The 22,080-nt window shown below is 39.5% G+C and overlaps 2 protein-coding genes across 4 annotated transcripts; both read left to right on the forward strand.

The window, feature by feature from the left end:
- Window positions 1–89: 89 nt before the first annotated feature.
- Window positions 90–14,357, forward strand: LOC121873693 (transcription elongation factor SPT6-like). 2 transcript variants are annotated; one of them, XM_042377393.1, is made up of 13 exons: window positions 90–158; window positions 1,260–1,414; window positions 1,679–1,887; window positions 2,133–2,234; window positions 4,845–5,076; window positions 5,523–5,653; window positions 6,054–6,266; window positions 6,964–7,152; window positions 7,577–7,719; window positions 8,311–8,461; window positions 8,693–9,527; window positions 9,673–9,802; window positions 10,386–14,357. In XM_042377393.1, exons 2-13 carry the CDS (start codon window positions 1,282–1,284, stop codon window positions 13,936–13,938), a joined length of 6,021 nt encoding a protein of 2,006 aa, XP_042233327.1. In that variant the 5' UTR covers window positions 90–158; window positions 1,260–1,281; the 3' UTR covers window positions 13,939–14,357. The 2 variants fall into 2 exon arrangements, with proteins under 2 accessions (XP_042233327.1, XP_042233326.1); XM_042377392.1 differs by having other exon boundaries at window positions 98–162.
- A 750-nt stretch (window positions 14,358–15,107) lies between these two features.
- LOC121873695 (GTPase Era, mitochondrial-like) lies at window positions 15,108–19,353 on the forward strand. Of its 2 annotated transcripts, none has more exons than XM_042377394.1 (7): window positions 15,108–15,316; window positions 15,761–15,942; window positions 16,455–16,579; window positions 16,846–17,020; window positions 17,318–17,842; window positions 18,327–18,456; window positions 19,066–19,353. In XM_042377394.1, exons 1-7 carry the CDS (start codon window positions 15,220–15,222, stop codon window positions 19,257–19,259), a joined length of 1,428 nt encoding a protein of 475 aa, XP_042233328.1. In that variant the 5' UTR covers window positions 15,108–15,219; the 3' UTR covers window positions 19,260–19,353. The 2 variants fall into 2 exon arrangements, with proteins under 2 accessions (XP_042233328.1, XP_042233329.1); XM_042377395.1 differs by having other exon boundaries at window positions 15,108–15,225.
- The last annotated feature ends 2,727 nt before the right edge of the window (window positions 19,354–22,080 follow it).

Here is a 22,080-nt window from a genome sequence, read left to right on the forward strand (position 1 = left end):
AATTTATTGATTTAATTTTGTGATATATAATGGATATAAATGTATTAAAACAGGTAGAGAGAGTTATAATAGAGGGGGTCATGAATGGTGGTGTCTCCTCCGCCATATTGGACTCGGCCAAAACAAAATCAGGAGCCTCTTGTCTTTTCCACGTTTTTGTAGGTGATTATTGCCTCCTTCAACTACCTACTGACCAATTAAGGAAGTAGTTAGTGTTGGGATGTTAAATAGTGATGGTATAGAGGAGTTAGGGAGCTAGAGAGATATAATAATCATATATAACATATTTTACCCAAGAGGTGATATTGGTATAATGTTTCTCCTTGTGTTTGTTGCTAAGTCTTTTTGTTAGTGGATTTTTTGTGTTTATTGGGAGGATGTTCCCTTAGGTCTACCACGCCATTAGTGAAGTATTTCCTTTTATTGACCCTGGTGAGGTTGTAGTTGGTGGTGCATGACATGACAAAGAAATGGCCAGGGTTCATATTTTCCATAAGTCAGGATTTTCAATTTTTTCGATGAATGATGAGAACTACTCTATTGTGTCTTGTCTGAAGTGGTTGTTAGTCCTAAGGCCTCAGTTCTGATTTAATTGTTCCAGTCTGGTATATATTCTGAAGAAGGTAAATTTAAAGGGATTATTACTCACCACATTCTGCTACCAAGGTGCAGTGTTCCTACAGTAAGAGAGAGTTTTGAGTACTACACTGACTTGGTACATTAGCACTTAGGGCAGCCATTGTTTATATATACAAACAGTATTATGGTAATTCAGGATGATGATAGCTTATGTTATACAACGACTATGGAAATTTTTCAGTAATTCTGCCAACAATTTAAGGTCATTTGCTGGTTTTTGCAGAATGTCATCTTAGTTCTCCAAAGAAGATAAAAGCTGTCTTACTTCACAAAAATTTCCCATTAATGGTCATTTACTTTCCTTTCACGGTTAAAGTATCGTTTTGGGCATCCACCTATTTGGAAGTTGTTCAAAGCCCATCAAAAACCATTGGAAAAACATAATTTCAACTTAACCCAAACTTCAAATCCTAAAATTCGCAGGATGACCGAAACAAAAATAATGCCCCTTTCACATCATGATATACAGTGTCTTGAATGTAGCAAAATATTACACCATAGGCAAACTTTATCATCGCCGGGGAACAGAAAAGCTTACCTGACCCGGGACGCAGGAAATAGTGTAGTAAATATTTGTCTGTTGAATGCTGTAATGATGGTGTTCCCTTTGTCTCTTGTAGAGCCAGTGGCTGACGGTCAGCCATGTCACATTTCATCGACTCGGAGGCAGAGGAGAGTGAGGAGGAGGAAGAAGAGTATGAAGAAAGTGAAAAGAAGAAACTGAAGAAGCTTAAGACTGCCATAGCTGATTCGTCGGAAGAAGATGATGAAGATGGTAACTTTTTTATAGTATTGAGATTCAGTCGTCCGGTCGTTGTTGAGGATCTTATTGTTATTAAAGGAAACAGTGATGTGTTTAAGGACCATATATGTAATACAGTTTTATGATATTGAATTAGCTACTGGAATAAATTTGTAATGTAAGGGAAAATAACTTGAAAAATTTGCAAACTTAGTCATGTTTGATTCTCTTGTTGAAAAGTTAACTCTTGAGATCTCCACCAATAGTATAACTCATATTAATATTTTTTCGTGACAGATGAAGAAAAGATCCGAGAAGAAAACAAAGACTTTATTAATGACGATGAAGAAGAGGAAGAGGAAGGGGGCTCAGGGTCGGACAGTGACATGGAGCGTAAGAGAAAACGCCGTCACGATTACGACGACGACGACCTGGAAGCTGACAACCTCGATGAAGACGACCTCGACCTCATTGAAGAGAACATTGGTGTAAAGCTTGACAGGAAGGTTAGTTACACCGCCACCACTAACAGGGAGAACATTATGGACTGATATTCTGATAACAAAATAGAATTGAGATTTGGTATTACTGGATGATTTTGGGTTGAATGTAATATGCCTCTTGATTGAATATTCCTTCATGGTGTAATTAGATATTGGACAAAGGATACAGTGTACCTGCCCTCATATATTAGCTTAAGTATCAACTCTAATATATTTTACAATAACCAGATTAATGGTCTGTATTTCAGAAAAAGTTCAAGCGTCTGAAGAGAATCGTGGACGAGGACTCCGACGCAGAAGCAGATGACGTCCAGGGCCAGATAAGAAAAGAGATCTTCGAGGGTTCTGATGTATGTATATTAATCCACCTTACTCTAACTTCTGCCTTGTTTCTATGCATAAGCAGACGAGTGTAGAGAGGGCTTCATTGTCTTGTGTTATTTATATTAATAGGCCAGTCCTATAGCATAGAACCTATCTAAAATACAGGTCCATTGGTGCTTAATAACCCAAGCTAATTAGACATTACCCTCTGCTACACGAGATGACGAAACGTACTCACACAACAGTACTGGACATTAAATGGTGTATAAATGGAAATTGGTTTTAGAATGCAGATTTTTTTTCCTCCTCTTCTCTCCAAAACTTGTCATTTAAGATTGGATGTTTTGATTCTCACATATATTGGGCCAAACTTCCTCCAAATGAGAATGTGAGGTTAGGTCGAAGTATTTTGAGAATTTTTTAGCATTTAGTCATAATGCAGAGGTTGTTTGGTAATAGATGTGGTGTCTGAGCAGGAAGAGACAAGACCAACAGAGATGGGAATTAAAAGGGAATTATTCAGCTGGTACCATACAGGAGCAAAACCTATCGGGGCTTGTGAAGATGGCTGTCCAGTTGTGCTTTGGAGAATACGTATTGGCGAATTTAGCGGACTTTCTCACTGCTGTTGTTGAGAATTTATATCGTAGTGTAAAGGTGAAAGATGTGATGTGGAATGACCATGTTTTGATAGAAAGGTGTATGTCATGTAATATAGCTAGTTGTGGTATATCCTGTAAGATAGTTGTGGTTGTGTTACAGGTATTGGGAAGTTTGGCCTTTGTACAGTACAGTGTGTCAGTGGAAGGAGTGCTCAAACAGTCTAGCATTAGGTTGAAATTAACACAATACAACACAGCTTAATATTGGTTTTAAATGTCATTAAATTCTCACAGTGCAATTAGATTGGCTTTGCATCCCCAATTTATTTTACTTGAATTAAATTTTATTACTTTTTACAAAGTGTCTGATGCCATAAGATGATAATAGTGAGGCTGCTGTAGTAATTTAAAATTAGAAGCTCCAGGGCTGTGATATTTTTTTATCTTGCTATTTTAAATTTCATGCTTTTCATTTCCCCTGCAACTTGCCATCTTTAGGAAGACCTAGTAAGTCAGTGACCTTTATTTTCACCATTTGTCTCTGTGTATAACTACAGTCTTATATATTAGTTATCCCTACCTGTAGACAGATTCTGTTTACTGTACAGTATATTATTGTTTTAAATAGTCTTTGATGTGTACTAAAACTGCACTGTAGTTTATGTAGAATTTATACCATATCACATGTTGCTTCTGCTATGTATAATATCAGTAGGTGTCAGCAATCATGGCCAGTTGTTTAGTGTTTGGGATTTTTTTCAGTTAAAGGAAGTAAGTTTTGCACAATGGTATTTTTATAAGCGAGGTCAGACTTTTGGAAAACTTAACCCAAATGCTCAGGTGTACGAACTCTCTTCTCTTTTTTTTGGAGGGGGTTAAAGAAAATTTTGCAACACTTTTTGATGGGTAACTACTGTACTGGCCTTCTCTGGTAGGAAGGGGATGGGGGCTACTTATATAGTAGTAATGTTAAACAAGGTCCCACTCTTTTACTTCTGGAATTATTGGATTATTGATGTTTTGAAGTAAAAAGTGTACATTTTTTATTAACTAATTTCTGTGAAAGACTTTAAAATTTGTTTTGATTGAATTTTAAATTTCTTCAAGCATAGTTTTAGGTTGAGTTTCTTTTAATAATGTAAGTTTATATTATAGTTGAGATTCAGGAAGGTTCTTGAGGAGTTTGCTGCCTATTGTGAACCCCCAACCAATAGCCCCTCGTAGGTGGAAGTATACTGTAGTGTTATGAAGGAATTGATTTACAGGAAACAATACTACAGAATTTCTTAGCCAGTGGACTTGATATATTGGGAGGAGATGTTTACTGTATTAAGAAGTGTGTGTGTGGGGGAGGTGTGTCTCATCAGATAATGGATACAATGAATGAGTTATTATAAAGGAATCAGGGAAGATAATGTGGTGATCCTCATAGTGGTGTGGGTGACAAGAGTAAATTTATAGGATATGGAAACAAACAATGAGTAATATTGTGGATATAATGTAAAGGGGAAATGGATAAATATTCTTTTAGATGTGCAAATACCAAACAGTACCCACAATGTACAACAGATCAGTGGTAGTTAGAAATGGGGAATTGGGGGGGGGGGATGGCTAATGGTTGTATCCTTGAGACTTGAGGGAGAGAGAGAGATTGACAAATAATAGTGTTAGATAATGGTGATGATGGGAGAGGGTAAAGCAAATGTGTTGGGAAATGAGTGGTTGTAGATAGACATTTCCAAGTTAAGATTTTTGTTTCTTCACAAATGTTTTTATTACTGAAGAGGAGTACTATAACACTGTTCTCACATCAGTACATAATCTGTTGCTGTGTTCTACGGCTATTCTTGTGGTATTTGTTGACGGTAAAACGTGGTTGGCTTAACTTTTACGTCGACAGTCCTAACAGCTTCCCGTAAAAGATGTGATGAACTTTTTATTTATTTTTGTTTATTATTGTTATTATTTATTTATATATTTATTTATTTATTTCTACATTAACTAATCTATGTAAATCACTCCTTGACCTCTCAGGATGAGGAAGATGACGGGGCCTCCATACCACACCCTCCACAGCAGCCTGAAACTTACGCCTCGGAGGAAGAAGAGGAATTATCTGATGGCGAAGAGAACTTTATTGTCGACGATGAAGGCAAACCCATCGCCAGGCAGAAGAGGAAGGCCGTGTTTGAGGACGAGGGACTGGAAGCCGCTCGTGATATCTTCGGTTGTGATTTCGATTATGGGGAGTTCGAGCAATATGAAGGTATGGAGTGAATTAATTAATGTATCAGCCTCTCAACTGTCAGACAGCACCTAAACTAATCCTACTTTACCTTACCTTACCTTGCCTCACCTTACCTTATATCACCTCACCTTACCTTACCTTACATTTCATGCCCTTGTTCTCACACTCCTTCCAACCTTCCCCCCAAGTCTTCCTCACTTTAATCAACAAGCTTTCTTTCTTTATGTTCTCATAAATAACCTAACTGCACTTTCCTTTTTGTCACTACATCAGAATAAGATTATATGGCTAAATTTATTCAGGTTTATGTGGACGGCTGTGGGTCACTATAGGCATAAGACATGTCCTTTATTTTAATTCATATTTTGATGAAATTTGATTGAATGTTTTCCTAAGTAAGTTTTCCTAAGTCCTGGTAACTGGTTCATTGTGAGGATCTACTTCTACTTTACCTTTTATTGTAGGCTGGGAAGAAGGTGAGGAAGAGGAGGACGATGATGATGATTACGAGGAAGACGAAGACGGTGGAGAAGGAAAAGAACATCGTCGTGGCCGCAAGGAACGCAGGAAACAAATCAAGAAGTCTATCTATGAGGTAAAGGGATGATACTATGAACAAGTAATGATAGTTGTTGTACTGTATTTCATTTCTGTCTCACATATCCCATACAAAATAAGGTTGGAATTGTCCAGACAACTTATTTCTTGCTTAAAGATTAATTTTCTGTTGTTAACCTTAATCAGCACAAACATAAAGTTCATCTTTCACATCGAGGTCCTTACCATTTGGGTTAACATCCCACCAAGATAGCTCACCCTTCTCTCTATGAGCTAAAACTGTTCTACACGATATATGTATTTACTCTAAAGACTGAGTCCATAAAATTTGTTTTGACTTTTTCAATTCTTAAGTATTGTACATTAAATTATACATGTAGTGTAGATACAGGTAGTACACTGCAATGCATATAGCAAAAATTGTGTTTGTTTGGCAGGTGTTTGAACCTAGTGAGTTGGAGCGCGGGCATCTTACAGATCAAGATCACGAAATCCGCAAGTTGGATATTCCCGAGAGGTTCCAGCTCCGGCAGATACCCGTGACGCGTACCCGAGGCGAGGGTGACGACCGCTCTACTGATAAGGAGTTGGATCACGAGGCCAAGTGGATATACCATCATGCATTCTTCAGGCCATTTATATCCAATCAGGTTGTTACCTCTTTTTTTTTTATAGATAATGAGTAGCAGGATCATCCAGTCTGTTCTGGCTACCTGCTGTACTAAATAGTGGGGACATCTTTGTCCTTTACAAACTGAAAAAGTGATGGTGGAATCTTATCTTGTTTAAAGAGGTTGGTTTCATTGCTCAGATTTCTTTTTATAAATATCATATTTTACTCATTTATCCAGGTTACTATACTATTATTATATAGGTTATAGAATTATGTGTCCTGTAGAATGTACTCCTGTAGGGACGCTATGTTATACAAGTACTTTAGCTGTATATAGTACCATGTAAATCAGTGATGAGTGAGGGTAGACTAAACCATGATCCACTTGGGTCTTGGGGAAACAACCCTCACATTTTTCTGTTGACTTCACTTTTATGATTATTGTTATTATCATTACTACTACTACACTACTACTACACTACCACTACACTACTGCTACACTACTACTCTACTACTCTACTACTGCTACACTACTACTCTATGAATACTTTCCTTACAACGACATTGGATTTGAGTCTTTGAGCTGATTCATAAGCAGTCAGTGACCACCACACTGTAGCACTGGCTCTTCTCTCCATCATTCTGCATGAATCCCGATACACACTATAAATTTACTGGTTCCCACATTAAGGTTTATAGTAAATTTTCAACATTGACTTGTATTTTTATGACAGGAGGGGCGCGAGGAGGCGCGGCAGCGTTCTCGGCGTGACGTCAACATGATCCAGAAGATCTACAATGCCCTGGACCTGATGAGGAACTCTACATGTGAGGTCCCATTCATTGCCTTTTACAGGAAGGAAGAGGTCCAGCCTGAACTGAATATTCATGATTTATGGAAAGTCTATCACTGGGATGAGAAGGTAAGTCACTTTAGTATGACTTCCAACACACAGACACACACACACACACACACACACACACACACTCTTCCTCATGTAAGAATGGGAAGTTGATCGTTATATTGCATTTTCCTCTATGCAGGCAGGCAGGCAGCTGTCATCAGCGGTGGCACGTGTTCACTTTCCTATAATGAACTATCAAATTATAAAAATATTCAGTTTCATTATTTAGTTTGTATATAATTGGAGTTTCCATTCTCTCATTTGCCTCACATTGTAGTTATAAACCAGTCAGTCCATCATACCATTCACAAAATCTTCATACCTTTAGTCAACTCTTTTTGCTAAGGAATACTAACACAATACTGTATATGTAATATATTTTACTAAAGTATTAGGTTAAAGTTCTGTTAGTTAGCATCATTACGTTAAATTTTTCTCACAGTGGTGTCAACTGAAGCACCGTAAAGAAAACTTGCGGGCCAGATTCCAGATGATGGGAGAATTCCAGGGAGACCTTATCATGAAGGACCTAGATGCTCCACTTCCAGAAAATATGCGCATGCTTAAGGAAGAAGACATTGAAAGGTAAGACAGTACAGAGTGGATGTACAGTTGAAAGCTGCAGTTCACTCCCTGTGGTGAAACTGAGTCACGGTAATGAGTCTCCGATGTTACTTACCCCGACTGGCATCTGGTACGGGTGTGTTGTTTTATTTTAGTTGGGGTCGATGCTGCGACACTTTGGGAGGGAGCAAATTTTTGACCCCGACTTTACATCAACTGACTGATGCTGATGTGAACATTAGTGATATTAATTTTATGTTATACAGAGGAATAGGTTTTGGTTGTGTTGAGAAAACTACGGGGTATATGATTTTGTGTGTGTGTTAGGGAGATAACTCTGAATATGTGAAACAGTGTGTGTCAGTTAATGAACATGAGTCAAGAGTTTGTGGAACATCAGGGTGTAATAAGCTGCAGTAATGAGTGGAGTGTCCTTATTTGGCCCAAATTCCATTATGGTGAGAAAATACCTGAAAGTGAAAACAAATGACAAGAAATTTTTAAGTGACGAATCACATCATGAGTACCAACGATATGATGTGGGTCAAGATGATATACCTTAAGTGATGTCCTGATTAACACCGAACTAAGTGATTGATTCTTTTTTCACAGGATTGAAGAGATCGAGACTTCAGAACAATTCAACGATTACTACAAGTTCTTCCTGCTGTACTATGGCAAAGAACAGCCATCGATGAGAGAGCACATGAAGGCCAAGCGCAAGGAGCACAGGACCATAACAAAAGTCACCAGCGTTGTTAAGGTGAGAGAGTGAAGGAGAGTCGTTCTGTGTATTACCTCCATCACCAGACTTAGCCAGTGTTATCAAATGTCTTTTAACTGGCTCATTCCTAAGACAGCGGGATACATTCATGTTTATGCCTTCATTACACCATAATCCATCAGTGTTTTTGTTAGCTGGCATTTCACGTAATAGGAATAATGCCAGATATCTTTTTCTTCTTTTGTTATTTACACAGATTTTCTTCCCCAGGTCATGAGAAAGGTTATGAGAAAGAAGAAAAAGAAGAAGAAGAATCATCTCGTCATCGAGGACGACGACGAGGACGAAGACAGGCCCAAGGATAACGAGACGGAGAAAGACAAGGACGATGAATCGGTGAAGGACGCGGATAGTGTGATAGAGAAAGACAAAAAGGGCGACGCTGAGAAAGACAAACAGGTGGACGCTGAGAAAGACAAGGATGGCGACGATAGTGACATGGATGATGTTACTGATATAGGCATGGATGTTGATGATGGTGAGAAGGACAAGAGTGATGAAGAGAAGGAGAAGAGTGATGAAGAGAAGGAGAAGAGTGATGATGAGAAGGAGAAGAGTGATGATGAGAAGGAGAAGAGTGATGATGAGAAGGAGAAGAGTGATGATGAGAAGGAGAAGAGTGATGATGGTGCTGAGAAGAAGAGTGATGATGGTGCTGAGAAGGAGAAGAGTGATGTTGGCGCTGAGAAGGAGAAGAGTGATGATGAAGGAGAAGAAAAGGACAAGAGTGATGATGATGAGAAGGAGAAGACTAAGGAAAGTGCTAAGAAAGGTAAAGAGGTTGAAGAGATGGGTATGGAAATAGAAAAAGATAGAGAGGAAGGACAGAAAGACAAAGAGGATAAGGAAGAAGAGAAAGAGAAAGCAAGGAGTGATGACGATGACGACGACGATGATGATGATGAGGAAGAGGTAGAGACAGAAGTGGAAACAGAGATAGAGGAAGAGGTAGAAGAAGAGAATAAGGTACCTGAAGAAGACGCAGAGGCCTTGAAGAAAGCTGTACGGAGGCACGAGTACGAACTGCTGAGGAGAGCTGGCATTGGTGAGTAGCTGATGTGTATGTCTGTGTGTAAGATTGACGAGTAGGTAATAGTTTATGATGCCCACCACATTACATGATTTATTTCAATACGTCTCATCCTCATGTCATTTAGAAAGAATATAATAATAATCATTTAATCTTTCAGAGTCACTCACAAAGAAGTTTGGTCTGACACCTGAGCAGTTTGGTGAGAATTTGAGGGATAACTATCAGAGGTTTGACGTTGAGCAGTGCCCAGAGGACCCAATGAAGGAGGCTGAGGAGTTCCAATCTAAGTAAGACATCCAAGTGTTATTCTCTCCATGGGCCTGTCCTTAGCTCTCATGTGTGTGGGGTTACAGAGTCACACTTACTGGGGGTCCATTTAACATAGGGAATATAGAGGTTAAGCCCAGGAATAATAGCGGTCATCCATAACCTGTGATTTGTACCACTGTATGTACTGTAGTAGAGACCTCACATAGTAGCATCAGTTGTCTCCATGATCAGTACTGTATGTTCTTTACTATTATGTACAGCTTCAGGTTTAGACGAGTAAATAAAGTGTTAATGCATGTACAAAACTAAAAGGCTTATGTTATTACTCCACCCTGAGGCCATTTTGTAAATCTCTCTCTTTCATTTTATATTTATTGTCGTTCATAAATACCCTACAAAAGCCACATTGATCCCATTTCATATTTCATTTGAGTCTTCAGTGGAAGGTTTTAATTTTATCATTACATGAATCTATCCACATAATAATGCCGAGGACAAGACAGTATTAACTGTACTCTACCAATTTAAAATTTTGGGGGTTGTATTTGTTAATGTCCTGTGGTTATTATTGGAAGACATGATATTTTTTTTTTATTACAGAATGTGCAGCACCCCAGAGCGTGTACTTGAAGCAGCTGTGAGAATGGTTGGTTGGCAGTTAGCCTGCGAACCTCTGGTACGCCGTACAGTTCGTGAGGCGTACTTTGAACGTGCTAGAATCGGTGCCAGGCCCACACCACAGGGCGTGAAGATCATTGATGAACATCATCCAATTTATGCCATTAAATACCTGAAGGATAAGCCAGTCACAGATCTGCAAGGCGACCAGTTCCTACGTCTCAAATGTGGAGTTGAGGACAAGCTGATGACAATTAGCTTGTCTGACACCATCGACGGGAATACCACAATTAGTTACCTTGATGAGATGAAACAGCTGTATTATAGGGATGAATTTTCACAAGTTGTTCAGGATTGGAATGATTTGAGAGGCAGAGCTGTAACTTTTGCCTTCAAACGAATTATCGAAGATTTAAAAAGAGAACTGTCTCAACGTTTGCTCCGGGAGGCTAAAGACCATGTGACAGAACAGTGTTGTAGTAAGCTTTATAACTGGATAAAAATTGCACCTTATAATCCTGGTGACTTTACTGATGAGGATGAGGACGACTGGGACACAATAAAAGGTTTTAGAGTCTTTTCCATCGCCTTTGTTCCAGACCTTTCTCAAGCTGCCTTTGGTTGTTGCATTGACATTGACGGTGATTGTTGTGAGTACATTCGACTTCCTCACTTGCTCAAACGGCGTAATGCTTACAACGAGAGAGACGCTATGGCCAAAGAGAACGACATCAGACGCATGCAGGACTTCATCTTTCGTCGTAAACCGCACGTCATCGCTGTCAGTGGAGAATCTCGGGAGGCCATCATGGTTAAGGAGGACCTGATCCAGATCCTCAAAGATCTGGAAGAACAGGAACAGTTCCCCAAAATTAATGTAGAAATAATTGATAATGACCTTGCTCATATTTACTCCATGTCCAAGAAGGGAGAAGCAGACTTCCTAGATTACCCTTCCCTGTTGAGACAAGCCGTGTCTCTTGGGCGCCGCGTTCAGGATCCGCTGGTTGAATTCTCTCAGCTGTGTAATTCTGATGAGGAATTGCTCAACATTAAATTCCACAGTTTACAGGATCAGTTAAATACAACAGAGTTACTCGATGCTCTGTATACTGAATTTGTTAACCGTACAAATGAGGTTGGTGTGGATCTTAATCGTGCTGTAGCATACCCTTATACTCAGAATTTAGTTCAATTTGTTTGTGGTTTGGGTCCTCGAAAGGCCAATCTCCTCATAAAGACTATGAAACAAAATAATCACCGTTTAGAAAATAGGAATCAATTGGTTGTTAACTTCCACATGGGGCCAAAAGTCTTCATAAACTGTGCGGGCTTCATTAAAATTGATACTAATGCATTGGGTGACAGTGACAACTACATAGAAGTTTTGGACTCTACCAGAATTCATCCAGAAGCTTATGACTGGGCCAGAAAAATGGCTGTTGATGCTCTGGAGTATGAGGACGAAGAGGGCAAACCTGCAGAAGCTTTGGAAGAAATCTTAGAAACTCCTGAAAGACTCAGTGAGCTTGATTTGGAAGCTTTTGCAACGGAACTACAGAACCAGGGCTTTGGTAAGAAGAACACAACTTTGTATGATATTAGACACGAACTCAACCATCGATACAAAGATTTCAGGCTGCCATTCAGGTCTCCCTCTCCTGAAGAAACCTTTAACATACTCACCAAGGAGTCACCAGAGACCTTTTATGTCGGTAAACTTGTCCAGGTTTCTGTTACTAACTTTATTCATCGTAAACCCCGCGGAGATCAGCTGGATAATGCTAACCCAGTCAGAAATGAAGACACTGGACTTTGGCAGTGTCCATTTTGTCTCAAGAATGATTTTCCTGAGCTAAGTGAGGTGTGGAATCATTTTGATGCAGGGGATTGTCCCGGGCAAGCCATAGGTATTAGAGTGCGGTTGGACAATGGAATTTCGGGTTTCATCAGCATCAAGAACTTATCAGATAAAACTGTAACCAATCCAGCTGAGAGAGTGAGAAGAGATGGTCTTGTGCTCTGTCGTATCATGAAGATTGATCCTGAAAAGTTTTCTGTGGAGCTGACGTCAAGAACATCGGACCTGCAAGACCGAGACAACAAATGGAAAGTTCCCAAAGATCCTTATTATGATCCCGATAGTGAGGAGAAAGACATGAACGTAGATAAGAAGAAGAAAGAGAAAAAGAAGACCCAGTATCAGAAACGTGTTATTGCACACCCCTCCTTCAGGAACATTGATTATAATGAAGCAGAAAAGGTGATGCAGCAGCTAGAACAAGGCGAGGTGATCATTCGGCCCTCAAGTAAAGGTAACAATCATCTCACTGCCACTTGGAAGGTCACCGATGGGATCTGTCAGCATATTGATATACTGGAACAAGACAAACAAAATGACTTCTCTCTCGGTCAGAAGCTCTGGATTGGAAGTGAGGAATTTGAAGATTTGGATGAAATCATTGCCAGATATGTGTCCCCCATGGCAAGTAATGTGCGACAAATATTAGAATATAAATATTTTAAGGAGTCTATCATGGGTAACAAGGAGAAAGCAGCTGAGTTTCTGAAGGAGGAGAAGAAGAAGAACCCTAAAACTATCCCTTATATCTTTTCACCTAGAAAGGATTTGCCTGGAAAGTTCCTCTTATCTTATTTACCAAGAGTGAAAGTTATCCATGAATTTGTAACGATCACTCCTGAAGGCTTCAAATTTAGACAGAGAATGCAGTACCCAAACCTTGCCGGACTTCTCAAATGGTTTAAACAGAATTTCCGTCGAGCCGTACCGAATGTAACGCCAGGGATGATGTCTGCAAGAACACCCTACATGGGTGGCACAACACCTAATCTTATGGGTGTTGATGCCTCCACAATCCAGAAGGTTGCTCAGAACCTCAATCCACACATGTTACATAATCTCTCCCAGGCTGCCACTAACACTCCTTACGGTGCCCACACTCCCGGAGCGTTCTCTCAAGGCTATTCTAATTATGCCAATACGCCTTATACGCCATCGGGTCAGACGCCGTTCATGACGCCGTATGCCACTCCTGGACCGTCGACCACGCCTCGTTACAGCGGGTCACAGACCCCAGTGTACGGCAGTAGTGGTAACAGGACGCCATCGCACAGATCTTCCAGTGGACACTCTGCCCAGCCCTCTCGGTCCGCGCCCCCGGTCAGTAGTCGATCCGAGCAGATGGATTGGAAGATGGCAGCGGCTGCTTGGGTCCAAGCAAAGGGTGGAAGCAGCGGACACGACAGTGGAAGGATGACTCCGCGACACCACGACGGCGGCCGCTCCACTCCGCGGTATTCCGACTCCCGAGACTCGAGGTACCCGTCTAGTCCCAGGTATCCCGACGACGGGTCTCGCCGCACGCCACGATACGACGACCGCACGCCTCGCCCCTACCACGATTACGACAACCCCCGCACCACCCCTCGCTCGGCTCGTTCTACGCCCAAGACCATCCACTCTCCCGCTAATATGAGTATTGGCGGAGACCAAACGCCACTCTATGACGAGTAGCATCTTAGACACCCTTACTTGTGACTATAGATCCTGTCCTTACTATAGTTTGTACTGTACAAGGCAAGATTAGAAATTTGTATTTAAGGATTAGAAATGTAATTTAAGTTAATTATTCACATTTGTATGGGATTTTTACAAGGGCAGTCTTGTTGATGTGTAAAAAGGTACAAGTAGTTATCTGTATTTTCATTCATTATGATTTATTATTGCATGTAAACATCATCATACACTTCATAATTTTTTTATATATAAACTTAAATTACTTTGGATATATCAGTTGTCCAGTGGTGAAAGTCGCATAGCTATAGCCCATTTGGGTGCTGTTTAGCCTTTGCTTCCAGATGAGAGACTCTGTATTACCTGTGCTCCTGTAAAACCGCTACTGTGATCTGAGAAATAAAGTTAAGAAAACACAACTTAAGTCTTTACATTATTGCCAGGAGGAGTGAGTGAGAGGAATCCAAGTAATATAGGGAAGAGAACAAAGGATTAATATTTTTAACTATCAAATTAAATATCGTAAGTTGAATTAAAGCAAAATATGAGGATTTATTCAACTGTACCTCAGAAATTGAAGGTAACTGATCATTCTCAATTAAATATCCCCAAATTATGATACATTACAAATACATATATACATCGCACTAGATTACTAATTATTCAGTAGTAAAAACTGAGAAATATATAAGTCCATGAGTTTTCATTTATTTAAGCAAACTATGTATCATCAGCGTTGACAAGGAGATGGATACATTTATTCAGTGTAGTTAACAAAATGACAACAGCAGTAAGTCAATTGAACATAGGTGAGCTGAAGAAAGCTATTTTAATCCTCTACCATAGATCTTAAAAGTTGTATAGTTTAGTTTAGGAACAATAATGGTAATATGTGTCAGCTAAGTTTCCCTATTAGATGTTCTATAAGAGAGTTAAGAACATACATCTGGCAACTGAGTCAGAGGTAAACATGTTCGTTTACCTCGACTTTATTAGTTTCACCATTTTTAGTTTAACGAACAGAATTTAATTGAAATTTAAAAAATATAAAAATATTTCCTTTTTGTAATTTAATCCTTGGATGATATAACCTTTTTATTATCTAAAACATATTTCTTAGATATATAAAATAAATAAATAAGTTTCGTCAGGAGAAACGAACACGTGGACGGTCGGTGTAAACATTGGAGTCATGTCGTCAGTGTGAACCTCGGCGAGATGTTCCTGATGTGAGGAAGAATATTGGACAACTGAGGAAGAAAGGATCACTCAACCTCCAATATGATGGTGAGAAGGTGTGTCCTGCGGTTGGCTGACCACTATAGCCTGGCACCATCCTTGTTCACTCGTTCCGGATCATCACTACCTGGTCCTGGGGGTGAGTGTCAACTGTGTTCAGGGCGACTGGTAGTTAGTGTATATAACCAATAGATGTAATGGGATACTTAAATTTTTGGTATATTATATATTTTAAATGAAAATTATAATTCTTCCGTCCAATTTCGTTTATTCTTAAGGTACGTGGCAGGATGACCTGAACCCATGTCTTATAGTATTACCCAGTACAGTGTTTAGCGTTAGTGACATAAACGATTCATATACCTTGAAACTAGATTGAGGAGTATATTAACTTCATTTAAAATTGTTAATTGGTGCCAGTTATATATATATCCAGAGTCTGAGAATATATATATTTTTTAATAATGGTTAGTTTTTATTGTAGGTAAAATCTCTAGAAAATTATGTATGGCTAAGATAGAAAAGGGAAGGGAAAATTTAAGATGTCTGTGTAAGCTAAAGACTTTATGAATCATTTATTCAGGAGACTTGATGATGTGGGAGAAGATATACCAGCGTGAGGTTCCCAGGACCATGGAGGAGATGGGATCGATGCTTCAGAAGGAGGTGAACTCCCCGCCAGATGCTTGCCTTCTGAAAGTAGCCATTGTGGGCGTACCAAACTGTGGCAAGAGCACACTCATCAACAAGCTCATGGGCTGGAGAGTAAGTTTGGCAGGGATACAGTAGTAAGGTTTTGTGTCTACAGGAAGGAATGGAATATGGGGTGATCAAATAATTAAAAGGCTAATAAGTGATTTTGATGCTAAATTTTGGTGAATTTGTGATATTTTAGAGTAGGGTTTTTTATTATTTTTTAAGTCAACCAGTTGGTCTCTTTATAAATGATATGTGGAGGTTATTACTCTCCGTATTATCTGCAATATTGAGAATTTGTTAAAATCAGTTTGTCGTGGTAGTTCAAAATCTCAAACTTGAAGACTGGAAATTGAGGGTTGACTGTACATTATCTCTGCTCTTCTTTATAGCTGGGCGACTTTAACCATAAGAGAACAAAGTGAATGGAAGTTGCTCTTCATTACAGTACAGTATATCTGAAAAGAATATTAGGCCACAGTTTCAGTAAGATCCTAGAGGAGTTAATTAGAAACATCCGAATTTAAGATATGTTGTATACCTGTACATGTACTCTGTTCTCATAATGATGTGTTGAACAGGTGTGCAGTGTGTCATCAAAGGTCCACACCACGGAGCTGTGTGCTCGAGCTGTCCGTAACATTGGCTCCACGCAGTTGGTCTTCCTCGACACCCCAGGACTGGTCACTCCACAGGAGATAACAAAGTACAGTACTTGAATAATTAGCTAAAAATATTGTCACTAATAAATAAAGTTCAGTATTGGTACTTATGAAACAGGGAAAATTAAGTTGGAGGGAAATAGATGTTGTAAAAGATTACTATTTTTACTGTTACTCCATCTTGTATTCAGGAGCCAGAAACATTTATATTAGTTACAGTGTCTGGTTTACTATTTTACCTGACTACTGTAATATTTTGCAGTGTTTGTATATTACATGTGCAGTACCAGTAAGACAATTGATTTTTCAGACATAATTTGAAACGATCTCTGATGACTGAAGCAGAACTATCACTTCAAGAGGCTGACCTAATGGCAGTGGTTCACGATGTGTCCAACCATTTTACCCGATACTGTCTCCAACCTAGGGTGCTGCGCCTGCTGGCTCTTTACCCAACTATTCCCAGTGTGTTGATTCTTAATAAGGTAAAACTTTGGTGTCTGTCATTCACCCACACCAGTATGAATTCCATAGTCTTTTTAAATTAGGAAGGAATTAACATGACAGCTAAATTAATTGGGTATTACTTAACATTTATTCAAATATTTGTGCTTGTGGGTAAAATACTGGAGAGCAAATGAAGGCATAGAGTTGGTATAGAGTGACAACAAAATTACTGGCAGTGATATGTGATGCACCTGTAATGGATATAGCTACTGTTGTTACTGTATACTATATTGTATGTAGAGTGAAGGAAGACTTTAATTTTATTTTCTTTACAGGTGGATAAATCAAAGTGCAAACAGAATCTACTAGAATTAACACGAATGTTAACAGAAGGTGTTGTTGGGGGTCAGAAGTCACATTTGGTAACGAAAAAAAATGAATCATTAAATAAAGAAAAATTGATAAGAAAAACTCTTGAGAAATTTTCCGAGACCCTAGATCACGACAGCAGCTTAAGTTCTCGTTCTGTATGTAAAAGTGATACCTCGAACAATAAGATTAATAACAGTGGAATACAGAGTTTAGAAAAAAATTCACATGTGTCTCAAGATGAGTCATTATACGGAGATGGACTTTTAAATACTTCATCTGACATCAGCCATTTGAATGAAACAGACATTCTGGAGGGAAGAGTCCACTTAACAGAACAACAAGTTAATGCATTTATTAAGGATCGGAAGTCATGGCCAAAGTTTGATGAGGTTTTCATGATTTCTGCACTGGAAGGAACTGGAGTTGATGACTTGCAACATTTCCTCTGTTCCAGTGCCTTGAGTAATCCCTGGATTTTCAGTTCCCAGGTATGTACTTTCAGGAGTAAGTTTATTTAAGTACGGCAACAGTTTTGAAGCAGAGTTTTTGGGGATTATTGTGTAGACTTTCACCTTATAATGAAGTGGTGGTGTAGGTGTTCCAATTCTCCATTTTCTAATATATTCACTACAGTAGGTGACTAGCAATACTGGGTAACTTGCCAGAGGTCTTCGAGTCCTGAGATATAGCTTCACAATGTTAGTCAGGGTAAATCTGTTAATCCTTTTGATAGATTACTGTCGGTGCTACTATAGCATGCAGGCTACAAAGATATCTTCAGGCTAATCTAACCTAACCTAAATATCTTGTAGACCACACGCTATAGTAGCATCTTATGTCCTTCTTTAGAAACTGCATACATGGTGGAAACCTGTAATTTTTTGGAGTGTGAAGTAGAGTGCTGTAGGTGTTTCAGTATCAGGAATCTTGGCATCTAATATCAAGACACTAGTAACACTAACATCTCTACAGGTGGTGACTGACCAGAACCCACAGGAGATAGCTTTAATGACAGTGAGAGAGAAGTTCCTGGACACCTTCCATAATGAGATTCCATACACACTTCGCTTCCAGGTTGAACACTGGGATCTCTCAGATAGTGGTAAGTTATAAATTAAGAATGACAATAAAGTAGTAGATGTAATTTAGAATAGTAGTGACCTTTCTTCCTTCTGTTAATAAAGTTACTCGGTGTGGTGGAGTTTGACAGTACAGTAATGCCTGATAGAAGTGTACTGTATGTTGTTCAGAGTAATGGATGTAGATAGTTTAGATCATTAACATTATATTCATATTTCCTACATGCACCTTTTAGCTTGAGAATTAATTACACTGCTGGCCTTCCTAAGTCTTTGTCCTGCACCCTATTGTGGCAGCTGTACATAGTTGATTTATAAAACGCTTCCCCATGGTGGTGAGATAACAGGACTTGTATACTGGGGTGTACCTAAGCTGATGTAAGAGCTAGGTGATGCCTGTGTCGACCGATGAAAGTAAACGGGAATTTTTGGCAACACATTCATATGGATAGACTAGTTAATGAATCATGTTACAGAAAACGTCATATTAAAAGGGTTCACTCTTCTATTTTTCCCAGTCTGTAGTTTCCTTTTATATTTGGTTAAGTTACACATCAACACATTTGGCAAACTTCACACAATAACACGTCCTAGATACAGTATTGGCCCCTTATGTTGTCTTTCACTTACAGAGTTGCTCTACATCATGATCAAGGTATCATGCAGGAGACGTGGTTTGACTCGCTTGATGGTGGGAGGAGGTGGGGGCACTGTGTCTCGGATTGCCAGGGAAGCAGAACAGTCATTGAGGAACACATTTAGGACTGAAGTCAGACTCAAGTTAAATATTGTTTATGACGCCAGGTTGAAACATATAAAGTACTAATATCGTCAGTCTTGTCTTTGTTTTAATACTAATATCCTTTGTATGATAACAACCATGTTTTATAGTAGGTGTAAAAATAAATGTAATTATTATGTTTACTTAGTTCCATCTTTTCCTCTGATATCTCACATGTAGATCTTTATTAATTATCTGTAGTACAGTATCAAGATTTTACAAAGCTGCTTCATAATCTCTTTGATAGCTTGAGTCACCTGTAGGTCCACTCTAAACATGAACTGTGATGGTTCTTGTTTGTCTGCTGGGCTTTTTTTTATTTATTTTTTTTTTAAGGTTGACACTCCAACTTGTAGTAAGGTACCGTACATCCCAAACAAGAAAACCTAAAGTTGTGGTGTATGTGTGATCACCACCACCATTATCTGTTCTAAGAAGAATGGTTTTTAAGAGTTCCTTTTAGTGTGTTGTGTCCTGCACTCAGCCATAAATGAGTACACAATAGATAAACTTTTCAATGGTGGTTCAACCCGACAGTTGACTAGCATTCTGTTAAGGGGTTCGGGAAAGCCAATAGCTGTTGAATGCTAAGCAGTAGTTGCTCCTCAGTTGCCAAGAATTATGAGTTTACAAGAAGGGCGATTCCTGTCTGGTGCAAAAAGATATACTGTACATATAATCTAACACACACTCATACATCATCAACATTTTTCAGCTGTGCTACACACTTGCATGAGTTAGTCATATCTTAAGGCTGCACTATCTCTTGCAACATTTTTCTAGTCGGGGCTTTTCCAGGAGATCATTTCTCAACCTCTTATACTGCCAGATTCTGGGGTCACTAATTCTAAAGGGATAACTTAACTATAGTCTTAATTTTAAAGGTTGCTGCCACCAGACCCCCTCTGGGTAGTATGTAGCTCGTTAGGTAGCGGCCAGAGTGGACTAGGCATAGGGTTAGGTGTTTCATTGACCAGATCGATAAGGGGAAAAAAGGGTGAAACCATAACATGTCTTAACTAATTTATTCCTTATAAAACATACTGCATTCCATTAAAATACAAGTGAGTTGGCCTTCCTCAGAAGAACAATAATGATTCTGGTTACCCTGCTCGACAACAGACGTCGTACATTAGTGGCGTGTCATCCACATACTTATTGCATAACAATGAGTGACCTCCTTACCTCGGTCATTTCTTCTTACAATAACCCTCAACACGTCAGACTGCTCCACCTGTATGGAATATAGCCCCTTAGGTTATCATACATAGTAGCACCAGCTCACCACACCTGTTACACTCCACACCTGCAAGTATGGGACTCCTTGTAATTTCTAGATCCACATATCAGGCACCTCGTTCGCACACCGCCCTCGGTGGGTAGAGACGAGGGTTTCACCAAGAGACATACCAGTACTGTACTGTTTCTACGCCTGGTGTTATAGGTCGCTCCAAGTGACGACCGTGGAGTTTCTCGCTTATTTCATTATGTATTCCTACTCATTTGGGGTGGTATGCCGGGAATCCACAGGTTCACAGTGGAATAGCATAGCTGGGGGTAGTCCTCTCACATGGTGGGTCGCTCACGGGGGTAATGGCCGCCGTGCTGGTGAGGTCAGAGCGCGCGGGGACCTGAGTTTGATGAGAGAGCGAAGGATACTGAAAAATAATGCCTGATGGGCCGTTATCACCCACCCCAACACATCACTATTTCACTTTATACATCAAGCAAAGTTTTAAACTGTAATAACTGCTATATAAGTCTCTTTTTAGGGCTGAATACAGCCCAATGAAGTTCACTGACCTGAGTTTGATGAGAGAGCGAAGGATACTTAAGGCCGATGCCCCCCGCTCCTCTCTGTTTAGGCCTACAGTTTCCAATCTTTAATTTTCCCTTTGATTTCTTACGGTTCTCACATGAACACTTCCCTGCCTATTGTAACCTCATGTCTTATAAATACATATTTTAATCCTAACTTACATACTAGAATACGGTTCGGGTTTGACCGTTCTTGGGGAAATTAATTGGGCTATATCGTCAACCCACACCTGGAGTCCAGGTGCAAGGGACGCCACCCTGAAACAAAAGCCGAATGTTCATAGCGTGGGTATATCCACTTCACTTAAAACCATAATTAGGGATCCTCCTCTCACACATTGCACTACTTGAACACAGACATAAGATTCTCTGATCACTGTACATGTCGTGGGTATACGTCACCCGAGGAGACGAGGTATATTAAGTTCACACCGATGCATACAAGATATTTCCTTTCAAGTATAGTTTCTGGGTCACTTCCAACACCTCACATAGTTCTGATACATTTATCCTTTTTCCAGATCATTGTTCTCATGTATTTTCATATGATATCTGCGGAAGTTATGTTCGCTACAGGTTCACAGACGCAAATAGTATGACCTTCAAACCACGGTCTACACTTAGTCCTAAAGTACACTAGTCCGGATCAACTGGACTTTCCCAATCATCTTATAGATACTTTGAGTTCTCCTTAATGCTATGAATACATACAATTAATATTATATAACCATACCTGGGTACAATTCAACAAATGATTCAGTAACATTGAGTAGGTGAGTTATCCTTTATCAATGTTTCCCGTTCTCTGAGCTCCTACAAGCGCGGTGGATTTGAATGTTATGTAGCGCAATATGAATTAGGGGGGGTTCTTAGGAATGACTATGATGTGTGCAGTACACTCTCCCCTTATCATTCTTGGTCTACCACCTGGCTCTCCTCCCCTCCAAACTCCACCATTCTCTCTACATGGCTGAACCAGCTCTGCTATGCTCTCAATACCCAACTGCCCTCATAAGTGATACAAGGGTTTCCTATCTCTTAGTGTCAC

Source organism: Homarus americanus, unplaced genomic scaffold, assembly GCF_018991925.1.
Source record: "Homarus americanus isolate GMGI-L3 unplaced genomic scaffold, GMGI_Hamer_2.0 scaffold43895, whole genome shotgun sequence".
In the NCBI taxonomy this organism is placed as follows: Eukaryota; Metazoa; Arthropoda; class Malacostraca; order Decapoda; family Nephropidae; genus Homarus; species Homarus americanus.

What these genes read in the sequence shown, in the direction of transcription:
- LOC121873695 (XM_042377394.1), top strand. Translation starts at nt 15,220, where the DNA reads ATGATGGTGAGAAGGTGTGTCCTGCGGTTGGCTGACCACTATAGCCTG. An exon ending in ACTCCACAGGAGATAACAAA is followed by an intron (nt 16,580 to 16,845) that starts GTACAGTACTTG and finishes TTGATTTTTCAG; the next exon opens with ACATAATTTGAAACGATCTC. An exon ending in CTGGGATCTCTCAGATAGTG is followed by an intron (nt 18,457 to 19,065) that starts GTAAGTTATAAA and finishes TTTCACTTACAG; the next exon opens with AGTTGCTCTACATCATGATC.
- LOC121873693 (XM_042377393.1), top strand. Translation starts at nt 1,282, where the DNA reads ATGTCACATTTCATCGACTCGGAGGCAGAGGAGAGTGAGGAGGAGGAA. An exon ending in GCTGAGGAGAGCTGGCATTG is followed by an intron (nt 9,528 to 9,672) that starts GTGAGTAGCTGA and finishes TTAATCTTTCAG; the next exon opens with AGTCACTCACAAAGAAGTTT. An exon ending in GCTGAGGAGTTCCAATCTAA is followed by an intron (nt 9,803 to 10,385) that starts GTAAGACATCCA and finishes TTTTTATTACAG; the next exon opens with AATGTGCAGCACCCCAGAGC.